At 38.6% G+C, this 12483-nt stretch overlaps 1 protein-coding gene across 2 annotated transcripts in view; it reads right to left on the bottom strand.

Moving 5' to 3' along the window:
* The window catches only part of CBL (Cbl proto-oncogene), an 89010-nt gene that overhangs the window by 64173 nt on the left and 12354 nt on the right, over positions 1–12483 (bottom strand). The window contains exon 2 of one of the 2 annotated variants that reach the window (XM_003129932.5): positions 1791–2038. The exons of the other annotated variant lie outside the window; for it this stretch is intronic. Coding sequence (XP_003129980.1) covers positions 1791–2038 — 248 coding nt within the window. The remainder of the gene's footprint in view (positions 1–1790; positions 2039–12483) is intronic. 2 annotated transcript variants of the gene reach the window in all.

Here is a 12483-nt window from a genome sequence, read left to right as displayed (position 1 = left end):
ACTCCAGCCTCTTAATCAGTACACTAACCTGCCTCTCACTGATGAACTATCAGTCATAAAAAATGTTCAACAATGTTTGGTGTGCTCTAAGAAGACTGGAAAATCTACAATATTTATTCCATTATAAAAATATTCTAAAAACACACACACACAAACAACCCAAAACTGCTCTATGGGAGCCTGTTATCTATATAAGAAAGTCTAGAGGTCAAAAAACAGCACCTTAGAGAGACTCCAACCTGTATTTCCAGCTTACCTATCTCTCCAAATTCTAGCCAAACCAGATTGCTCACGTTCCTTAAACATTCAGAGCCTGCATTTTCATGCCACTGTGTTAAAGGTCTTTTCTTCACTTCTCTGCCCAGAAAATTTCTACTCACCCTTCAATATCTAGCTCAAATAACACTTCCTCTGGGCCACCTTCCCTGATGCCACTAGGCAAAACTGTGTTCATAGAGCATTTGGTATGTATCTCTATTAAAGCACTTATCCCATTTCATTATCACAATATCAGTCATTAGAACTGAATGCATAACTCTTCTTCACCTTCTAGAATTAGAACTGAGTTCACTGTATGATAAATAAAATTTTTAAATTTCAGTACCAAATGAAGTCCAAAAACTTTTTTTAATTCAGCCAAAAAAACCAGCCAAAGTCCATACAGTCAAGGTTTTAACAAAAGTCATGAAATTTAAATAATTTAAATGGTAAAGTTCATTTTCATATAAAAAGAAATTACAAAGGTTCCTAAAGATGGAATTCAGTCACCAGAATTCTTTTTAAAAAGAAAATACTAATACTCTGGACCAAACCTGAGTAACTTGTCACAGTAAAGGGAACATGAATAACGATGTGGGTAAAATTTTAAGTGAGAAACAAAGGATAACCAGAATCTAAGACAACAGATTCAATGACTACAAGGATACCATTTGCTCCAGCAATGCATGCTGACAGAATGCGCTCAGAAATTACTGTTCCCTCCTAATTTAGGTCACTCCTCCTCAAAATAAGTTACTCCCTAAGAAGTTCTAACAGAATTTACATTTCATTACTTGTTCTAGATGAGTTAATATTTATTTCCAGTTGGACAAAACCAAATACAACTATACCCTTGCATACAATCTACTTCTTTCTTTCCCAGCATATAATTTACAACAACCAAGCCAATAATACATGGCACAGCCAGTATCGCTTTTAGTATTATACTAAGTACAAAAGCATACCTAATGGAATTCTCAAATACTAAATTAACTGCATTTGCCAATTCTATTTGAGGAGTATTCTATTCTATCTGAAAAGTCACTTCACCCAAAAAGGAAATATCATTTCACTTTGCTTCATTAAAAAAAATAATAATAATCTACTGGCTTAATTTTTTTTCCTACTAATCCATACTTAAAAATTACCTAGCATGCCACCAGCTTGGGCAAAATCTGACCTCTTATTATTTATTTACTCCCAACCTCAGCTTCACCACAACGGTTATTTCAAACTCTCACCTATCCATAAACTCTCATGATCTTCAGGGCTTCTAAAGTACCTACTGCCTCCAACTCACCTTCATGACTCTAAGTCACTGACTTTTCAGAGGTAAATAAAACGATCAGAGCTAGCCATGGTTCAATACCATCCAAGGCAACCTTTTATACAAAACACAGCTTCAAATCAAGTGTCAACTTTGCATTCTATTCTTGTTGACATAAAATTAAAACCAACTCAATTATTTCTATGTGTTACTCATTCGGGCAGTCACAGACCTGAATAAATATTTGTGTAGTATTCTCCATTACCTAGGCTGAGAATTCTCCTCATACATTCTTTCTTTCCCCTCTTTGAAGAGGCTTATGGTCTGCTTAGTTTTCTTCATCAAATTCTCCATGAACACCCTAAAATACTCATTTTCTCCAAGTGTCTCCATCTTCCCCTCATATCTTGACAAGATAGTGCGGAGATGCTGGTAGGTATCTGGCAGCAGGTCTAAGATATAAGGTGGGCTATTCTTTAGCGCCAGCTTTGGGTTCTGACACAACCGCACCACCTGCAACAAATGGAAAAGAACTATTACTTGGAGGATCTTAAGGGCAACTTCCTTTTTTAAGTTTAAAAAAGTTATATAAAGTATGTGCTATTTTATAGAAATACGAAAAATGCATAAGAATATAAGAAATGATCCATAACCCCCCTGCCCACAGGCAACATTTTACATTTTTAGTGGTCCCCCAGGAAGGGTGAGTTCTTACAACTGTTATCTAATAGTTCAGATGACACTTAGAAGACTAAACAACTGGGGCAGGAGAAACATTCATATATGTGCCTAAAAATGCTAGATGAAGTACGGCAAATTCTTTGAAATGCATAGCTCACCCCACAACAGAATAAAGAAAACTCCCAGGGGCAGAAATAAAGAATATGGCTGCTCTGGGAGAGAAACCTTCAGTAACCCGACCTCAGGCAGTAGACCTTTACCAACCACTAGGGGACAGGAGCACAGAGGCCTTGGACCCAGCAAGGAGATGAACTGAGACACTATTCCTTTCCATATAAATTCAGGGGTCTCAGAATTTGCTTAGCAATTCTCTTACTTTCAGCTTTTTCAGAGTTCTTAGTTTTAACGAGGGTTTTTGTTTTCGTTTTTTTAATGGCTGCATCCACGGCATATATAAATTCCCAGGCCAGGGACTAAATCTGAGCCACAGCTGCAACCTACGCTGCAGCTGCACCAACACTAGACCCTTTAACACATGGCACCAAACTGGGGATCCAGCCCGTGCCTCCACAGCAACCCAAGCAGCTGAAGTCAGATTCTTAACCCCCTCTGCTACAGCTGGAACTCCTTAACTAGGCCTTTTTTCAAGAATATATAGCTAGGAGTTCCCAGCTGGCTTGGTAAGTTAATGATCCAGCATTGTCACTGCTGTAGCTCTGGCTACTACTATGGTGCAGGTTTGATTCCTGGCTAAAAAAATTTTAAAAATTAAAAAATGTTTTTAATCCAAGGTAACAATCTTTTGCTTGTTTTCTGGCCACACTCATAGCATATGGAGGTTCTCAGGCCAGGGATCAAAACCTGCACCCAAGTTACAGCCTGTAGCTTCAGCAATGCCGGATCCTTAACCCACTGCACCATGTGGGAACCTCCAAAAATCTTTGTTTTTTAACTGGTGAGTTTAGTCCATTTTATATTTGTTATAATGACTGATAATTTTTATTTATTCTTACCATTTTATTTTGCACTTTCCATTTACATGGATTTTTCTGTGTCTGGAAAAGATCAATTAATGGAACAAAAAGGTCTAGAAATAGACCCACACATATATAGGCCCTTGTCTTATCATAAAGGAGTTATCTTTTCCAAAAATAGTAGTGGAACAATTAAGTATCCATATAGGAAAAAAAGAAGATCAAACTAAACCCTCACCTTACATGATACAAAAAAACAAAAACAAAAAAATACTAGAGGGACTAAAGACCTAAATGTGAAAGGCAAATAAAGCTTTAGAAGATGAGAAAATCGGGAGTTCCTGTTGTGGCTCAGCAGTTAACGAACCTGACTAGTATCCATGAGGACACGGGTCTGATTCCTGGCCTCACTCAGTGGGGTTAAGGATTCAGCGTTGCTGTGAGCTGTGGTGTAGATCACAGATGTGGCTAGGATCTGGCAATGCTATGGCTGTGGTGCAGGCCAGCAGCTACAGCTCCAGTTCGACCCCTAGCTTGGGAATCTCCATACGCCGCAGGTGCAGCCCTAAAAAAAAAAAGGACACACACACACAAAAAATCAACACAATTATAATACTGTATATTCTTCGCCATCCTTTTTATTTTCTTCTTGGTAAACTGAAACTTTTATCAACAAAACATCCTTCTTTATCTCTAGAAACACTTCTTGCCTTAAAAGTCCACTTTAATATATCTAACACAGCTAAACCAACTCACTTGGGTTGGTATTTGCATGGTATCTTTTTCCATTCTTCTGCCTTCAAAAATTCTGTATTCTTACAGTTAATGCATGACTCTTTGTCATGCAGAATATAACTGGTTTCCTTTTAACCCATTCTGACAATCTTTGGTTTTAACCAAAATCTGTTTATACTTCAATTATGAAACTGTTACTACTGTAGGTCAAAAACTGGTAATTTCATAAGTTTCACTTCATAAGTACTGATCCTATAATAAAAAATAAAAGAATTTACTATGTGTTTTCTCTGTCTTTCCTGCTTCATATTCCTTTACTTCCTCTTTCTTAGTCTCTTTTGCTTTAAGCATTTTTAAAATTTTCCTAGTGTTCTCCCCCATTAGCTTACCAAATACATGTATTCTTTTACTACTCTTTTGGTGATTACCTTAGTAATTATAAAATGCATCTCTGACTCATGAAATCTCATATAAAGTAGTGCTTTTACCACTTCCCAGACAATTCAAGGAATTTAAAACACTAACTCCATTTACTCTTTTCAAGTTATATGCCATTACTATCACATACTTTAATCCATATTAAGTCCAAAAATCATTATACTACTTTTGTTATTATTTCACACAGCCAATGCTCATTCATATTTACCCATGGTTCCCAATGCTCTTCACGGCATCTGAAACCATTTTCTTTCACCTAAAGAACATCCTTTAGTAGTTCCTTTAGGGTATAGGCTTCTGGCTACAAGTTTTTCTCAGTTCTTATTTATCTGAAAACATCTTTATTTTGTATTCACTTTCAAAGGCTATTTTCACTGGATAAGGATTGGCAGTTACTTTCTGTCATCACTTTATAGCTGCAGGCATACCTCGGAGATATTACAGTTTCGGTACCAAACCACTGCAATAAAGGGAGTATCGCAATAAAGCAAGTACAGCAATAAGGCTACTCACACAAACTCTTTGGTTTCCTAATGTACATAAAAGTTATGTTTATACTATACTGTAGTCTGCTAAGTGTGCAATAGTATTATGTTTTAAAAAACAATGGATGTACCTCAATGTAAAACTACTTTATTGCTAAAAAATGCTAACCATCGGAGTTCCCGTCGTGGTGCAGTGGTTAACGAATCTGACTAGGAACCATGAGGTGGTGGGTTCGATCCCTGCCCTTGCTCAGTGGGCTAAGGATCTGGTGTTGCCGTGAGCTGTGGTGTGGGTCGCAGAGGCGGCTCAGATCCCGAGTTGCTGTGGCTCTGGCATAGGCTGGCAGCTACATCTCTGATTAGACCCCTAGCCTGGGAACCTCCATATGCCGCAGGAGCGGCCCTAGAAAAGGCAAAAAGTCAAAAAAAAAACAAAAAAAATGCTAACCATCAAATGACAACATAGGGTTGCTACGACCTTCAATTTAATGCATTAAATGCATTACCTGTTAAGTGCAATAAAGTGAAGTGCAATAAAATGAGGTATGCCTATTCCCATGCTTTCTGGATCCCATTGTTACTGCTGAAAAGTGAGGCTATCATCTTAATGTTACTCCTTTGAAGATAAATTGTCCTGTATGCTGTGGTTGCTTTTAAGATTTTACTTCAAGTTTTCAGCAGTTTTACTATGATGCGCCTAGGTGTAGTTTGCTTTGGATTTTTCCTGGTATCTACAGAGCCTCTTTAATTTGTGACTTGCTGATTTCCACCCGTTTTGGAAAATTCTCAGCCAATTTCTCATCAAATATTGCTTCTGTCCCATTCTCTTTCTTCTCTCCTTCTGGAACTTCAAGTACATATATATAAAATCTTCACTGCATATTCCAAATGTTTCACACACTTTTCTATACTCTCCATTCTTTTGTCTCTCAATGCTTAGTCTGGATTTTTTTTCCTGACTTCACTAATTTTTTTTCTTTGCTTTTTAGGGCCTCACTTGGGGCATATGGGGGTCCCAGGCTAGGGGTTGAATTGCAGCTACAGCTGCCGACCTATACCACAGCTCACAACACCACCAGATCCTTAACCCACTGAGCGAGGAGGCCAGGGATCAAACCCACAACCTCATGATCCCTAGTCAGATTCATTTCTGCTGCACCACGATGGGAACTCCAGACTTGACTAATTTTTTCTTCAGCTTTATCCTTTTAAACTTGCCACTGAGTTTTTTAATAATCAGTTCTTGTGTTTTTCAGTTCTAGAATTTCTATTTCATTACCATTTCAGATCTGACAAAATTATCTTTATCTTTAATTCCTCTAACATATTAATCATAGATATAAGTCCATGATTGATAGCTTAAATATCTGTATCCCCTTGTGGGTGTGTTTCTTTCTTTTTTTTTTTTTGGCTTTTTAGGGCCGCACACACGGCATATGAAGGTTCCCAGGCTAGGGGTCCAATCGGAGTTATAGCCGCCAGTCTACACCACAGTCACAGCAACATGGGATCTGAGTCGAGTCTGCGACCTGCACCACAGCTCACAGCAGCACCGGATCCTTAACCCACTGAGCAAGGCCAAGGATCGAACCCTCAATCTCTTAGTTACTAGTCAGGTTCATTATCCACTGAGCCATGACGGCAACTCTGGTTGTGTTTCTTTTCTTTTTTTGGCTGTTTCCATGGCATGTAGAAGTTCCCAGGCCAGGGATCAAACCTGTGCCATAGCTATGACTCAAGCTGTTGCAGTGACAATACAGGATCCTTAACCCACTGAGCCACAAGAGAACTGCCCTGAGGGTGTGTTTCCATTATCAATTTTTCCTGTTAGTTTTCAGTTGTAGTTTGTCTTTTCCTAAGCGTAGTTATTTTTTATTAAGTGCTGAAAATTATATATAAAAAATTACAGAGAGAATCTGAGGGTATGGATGACGTTATTTACTTTTGCTTCTAGCAGGACAGACTGGCTAGGGAAACTAGGAACTCCAGGTCATCTTAATCTAATCCAAAATTGAAAAGATTAAAAAGATGGGCCTCAGTCTTTGGACCCTTGAAAAAGACTGCTTTACTTCTGTTTCACCCATACTTCTACAATTTAGGTCCTCGGGAACCCAACCCCAAAACCTTGAGTGTTTCCCCAGGCCCTCTACCTTGGCTGGCCCTAATTCCAATTTTTTTTGTCTTCTTTAATATGAGTATCCCCGAAACTCTATTCAGCCTCTCAGCTATCACTTCTAGGAGTTGCCCTTGTGGCTCAGAGGTAACAAACCTGACTAGTATCCATGAAGACACGGGTTCGAGCCTTAGCCCCGCTCAGTGGCTTAATAATCCAATCCGTTCAGTGGGTTAATGATCCAATGTTGCTGTGAACGGCAGTGTAGGTCGCTTGGATCAAGAGTTCCTGTGGCTGTGGTGCAGGCCAGCAGCTGCAGCTCCAATTAGGCACCCTAGTCTGGGAACTTCCATACACTGTGGGTGCAGCCCTCAAAAGCCAAAAAAAAAAAAAAAAAAAATCCTATATGCCTGGCCTGTAGGAAGTAAACAGCCTCTCAGCTATCACTCTAGCATCAGCAATGATCTCATGGGCAAGGTAGCCTCAAAATCCAGGCTTACCTCTCAGAGCTCTCCTTATCTTCCAGAACCTGGTCTCTAATTCCTCACCGCCTTTATAGCTCTTGAACATCTAGCCTTTCTAGCTGTCAGCAGTTTTGTTTCTTTTTTTTTTGTTTTTAGTTTTGTCTTTCTGGGACCTCCAACCCACGGATTGGAGCTGTAGCTACTGGCCTACAACACAGCTCACAGCAACGCCAGATCCTTAACCCACTGAGCAAGGCTAGGGATCAAACCTGCATTGTCATGGATACTAGTCAGGTATGTTTTCCACTGAATCATGATGGGAACGCCAAATGGTTTTGAGTTTTTTTGTTTGTTTGTTTGTTTGTTTGCTTTTTAGGGCCACATCTGAGGCATATGGAAGTTCCCAGGCTAGGGGTCGGATCAGAGTTGCAATAGCCGGTCTATGCCACAGCCAGAGCAACATCAGATCCAAGTCATGTATGAGACCTACACCCCAGCTCATAGCAATGCCAGATCTTTAACCCACTGAGCAAGGCCCGGGATGAAACCCACATCCTCATGGATACTAGTCAGTTTTGTTTCCGCTGCACCACACAGGAACTCCTCAGCAGTTTTATTTGGTTCAAAATAATGTACTCTTGAAGTTCCCGTCATGGCTCAGTGGTTCACGAATCCAACTAGGAACCGCGAGGTTGCAGGTTCGATCCCTGGCCTTGCTCAATGGGTTAAGGATCCAGTGTAGCCGTGAGCTGTGGTGTAGGCTGTAGACGTGGCTCAGATCCCGTGTTGCTGTGGCTCTGGCATAGGCCAGCAGCTACAGCTCCGATTCGACCCTTAGCCTGGGGACCTCCACATGCCTTGGCAGTGGCCCTAGAAATGGCAAAAAGACCAAAATAATAATAATAATAATAATAATGTACTCTTAACATTGGTAGAAGCAGAAATCACACTTTTTATTTCCTATTTTTAAATGCCTATTTTCTTGTGTCACCAAAAGCTCATTATAAACTTTTTAAAGATGTCTAAATTATAAATCAACTATACTTCAATTTTTAAAAATAAGTCTAAAAGATTCCATTCTATGGATATACCGTATCTTATACCGTCCCTTCTACTTTAACAATTATATTGCTTTTAAATCTTCACTATTATAAGTATCACTGCAATGAAGAACTCTGCACATTTTATTCTTCTAAACATCAGATTATTTCCTTGGGACAGATCCCCCAGAAGTGGGATCATTTAAGTCCATCTAGAACTGTGAAATTCCCATTTAATTACTAAGGGGCTTGTAAATGATATAATATTAAAATTTTTAACTAAATATTTTATTCTCTATACATCATTTCCTGAACTCTTGAAAAACAGCTCTATATAAGCCTAGTAAGTAAAGACAAGCTGAATCAACAAAAATATCCAATTTATGAATATTTTAACAGTGTTTTAGGAAGCTGCTTATCCTATCAAGGGTTTCAAGCCAAAAGGGAAAAATATGGCCTAGAAAAAAAGGACTCCACCTCATACGACTGCTATATTCTAAGTGAGAGAGTTAAGAACTCATATTAATAAAACAAATAATTCCCAATTTATAAGTATTATAGTCCAAAACTTCATTTCTAAAACAGGTATTTATAATTCAGAACATATTTTTTACAGAATATATACATTTATACTAAAATATGAAAATGAAAATGGTAGGTTCTTAAATTAGTCCATGAAGGGAGTTAGGGGTAACTGACATTGAGACTAAATAAATGATCAAGATCCAGCAAAGACTGCAAGAGGTATATAACTGAAGGTTTTTCTTTTCAAAAAATATTGAATATGTTTTTCTGTGAAGAAAGAAACCAGAAGAGAAAAAGATAAATGAAAAGAAAATGGAAAATGAGATACACAACACAGCTAGGAACACTAAACACCCAACGACATTAAAAGAAGGGACACCTCCTTCCTCTAAAAAAGAAAGCAAAGGAGTAAGAACAGGTTCAGACAGCCACAAATTCAGAAACATGGAGGCAGTACTTTTAAGAAGGTTGCACCCGATGGTTTTGATTTTTCTCACTGCATCCATTCAACAAATCTATGTCAGGCATTGGGACACAGAAATGAAAATACGATACACCTGAATCTGAGAGGAATCTGACAATAAACAACAAAGATATCAGGTTCTGTGAAAAGAATTAAAATAAAATAATAATAAGATGATGGAGCTCCCTGCATGGCTCAGTAGTCAACAAACCCGACTAGGATCCATGAGAACATAGGTTCAATCTCTGGCCTTGCTCAGTGGGTTAAAAGATCCAGCGCTGCTGTGAGCTGTGGTGTAGGCCGGCGGCTACAGCTCCAATTCAACCCCTAGCCTGGGAACCTCCATATGCCGAGGGAGCGGCCTAGAAAAGGTAAACAAAAAGACAAAAAAAAAAAGAATTAACAAGGAGATACTACGATGAAGCCTAAAATATCAGCTTTTAAGGGTTGAATGAAACTTAAATCAAAATGTTTTAATATATTGACAAGATTACATCAAATAGCCATATCAAAATGTCCTATTTCAGTCATTTACCTTCAGTAAATTTCTTAACTGCTGAGCCTCAGTTCTTTCACCTATAAGACAGATAAAACCACCTCATAATGAACATTTATGAAGGACTACAGAGTTTCTAATAAAGTAGCCATTCAATGCTTGTTCCCTTCCCATCTCCATACAAATTTATAGGCAGGAATTACCTACCGAAGACAGAATGTTAGAGCTTACATCACCCTTTGATGCGTTTGATGACACCATTATCTCTACCATCTTGGCCATGCCACAGTTACCCTCCCAAATCTGCATGGTCTCTGACTACCTGGTAGTCAGAAGAAAAGGTAGCAGGTCACCTGAGAACAGGGTGACCAACAATCTACAAAAACTACAGTATCTACCCCTTCAAAGGTCCAAACTAAGCAGAGCTCCCTATAAAACTGTTTACATTTATATCCAGGACTACCCACACCAACCCATATATTCTTCCTATTTAAAGGCAAATAAATGAGCTAAAGATATCTTGAAAAAGAAAAATGGAACAGGAGAAATCAGGCTCCTGAACTTCAGACTATGCTACAAAGCAATAATCATCAAAACTGTATAGTACTGGCACAAAGACAGAAATATAGATCAGTGGAACAGGATAGAAAGCCCAGAATTCAACCCATGCACCTACAGCCAACTCATCTATGACAAAGGAGGCAAGAATATACAATGGAGAAAAGACAGCTTGTTCAATAAGTGGTACTGGGAAAACTGGACAGCCACACCTAAAAGGATGAAATGAGAACACTCCCTAACACCATACACAAAAATAAACTCAAAATGGATTAAACACCTAGATATAAGACCAGACACCATAAAACTCTTAGAGGAAAACATAGGCCAAACACTCTCTGACATAAACGATGCAACATCTTCTCAGATCCACCTCATAGAGTAATGACAGTAAAAACAAAAATAAACAAATGGGACCTAATTAAACTTAAAAGTTTCTGCACAGCAAAGGAAACCCTAAACAAAACAAAAAGACAACCCACAGAATGGGAGAAAATCTTTGCAAATGAATCAACTGACAAGGGATTAATCTCCAAAATTTATAAACACCTTCTGCAGCTCAATACCAAAAAAAAAAAAAAAAACAACCCCATCAAAAAATGGGCAGAAGGAGTTCCTGTCGCGGCTCAGTGGTTAACGAATCCGACTAGGAACCATGAGGTTGCGGGTTCGATCCCTGGCCTTGCTCAGTGGGTTAATGATCCAGCGTTGCCGTGAGCTATGGTGTAGGTTGCAGACGCGTCTCGGATCCCAAGTTGCTATGGCTCTGGCGTAGGCCGGCTACAGCTCCAATTGGACCCCTAGCCTGGGAACCTCCATTTGCCAAGGGTGTGGCCCAAGAAAATTAAAAAAAAAAAAAAAAAAAAAAAGACTACAAACAATAAGTGCTGAAGAGGGGGAGAAAAAGGAACCCTATTACACTGTTGGTGGAACTGTAAATTGCTGCAACCACTGTAGAAAACAGTATGGAGATTCCTCAAAAAACTAAAACTAGAACTACCATTTGATCCAGCTATCCCACTCCTGGGCATCTATCCCACTCCTGGGCATCTATCCAGAGAAAACCATGACTTGCAAACACATGTACTCCGATGTTCATTGCAGCACTATTTACAATAGCCAAGACATGGAAACAACCTAAATGTCCATCGACAGAGGAGTGGATCGAGAAGATGTGGTACATTATACACAATGGAATATTACTCAGCCATTAAAAGGAATGAAACACCAGCATTTTTAGCAACATGGATGGACCTAGAAATTATCATGCTAAGTGAAGTCAGCTATACAATGAGACACCAACATCAAATGCTTTCACTGACATGTGGAATCTGAAAAAAGGACAGAATGAACTTCTTTGCAGAACAGATACTGACTCACAGACTTTGAAAAAATTACGGTCTCCAAAGGAGACAGTTTGGGGGGTTGGGGTTGTGGGATGGAAATCTTATAAAAGTGGATTGTGATGATCATTGTACAACTATAAATGTAATAAATTCATTGAGAAAATAAATAAAGGCAAATGCATTAACATTACAGAATTAAGGTTAAAATACACTATTTGCCTAATACCTCTGGGAAAAAGGTATACTTCCTTTCAACAACAAAACTAAACTAAAATTGATCTGTCCAATCTATAGTAAGCAATCAATAAATGCTGTTAATGACAATGAACTGAAAAAAATATATCATCCCTCATAACATGCCAGATTTAAAGTATCATGAATTTTTAAATGTCTCCCAAATACTTGATAGTTCACATTTACAAACTACTACCATGTGCATGCCACAAATATTATCAGTCCCTCCTTAGAATGTGATCTAGTAAAGATAATTTGTAGATTAAATATCTGCTTTTCTCAAGACCTTTCAAAGATAAATCATCACATGACCAAGGAAATCATCACTCCACTAACACAGACCATGGGGGAATTATATAGGCAGAGCAATTCTTTTGATATTAAAATCTTCTGGCAATAAAAAAAA

Source organism: Sus scrofa, chromosome 9, assembly GCF_054392235.1.
Source record: "Sus scrofa isolate SSC_HxYL_T2T_F1_AM1 chromosome 9, Sscrofa_HxYL_maternal_Yorkshire_Landrace_v2.0, whole genome shotgun sequence".
Lineage (NCBI taxonomy): Eukaryota > Metazoa > Chordata > Mammalia > Artiodactyla > Suidae > Sus > Sus scrofa.
This window is presented reverse-complemented; position numbering and strand designations above follow the sequence as displayed.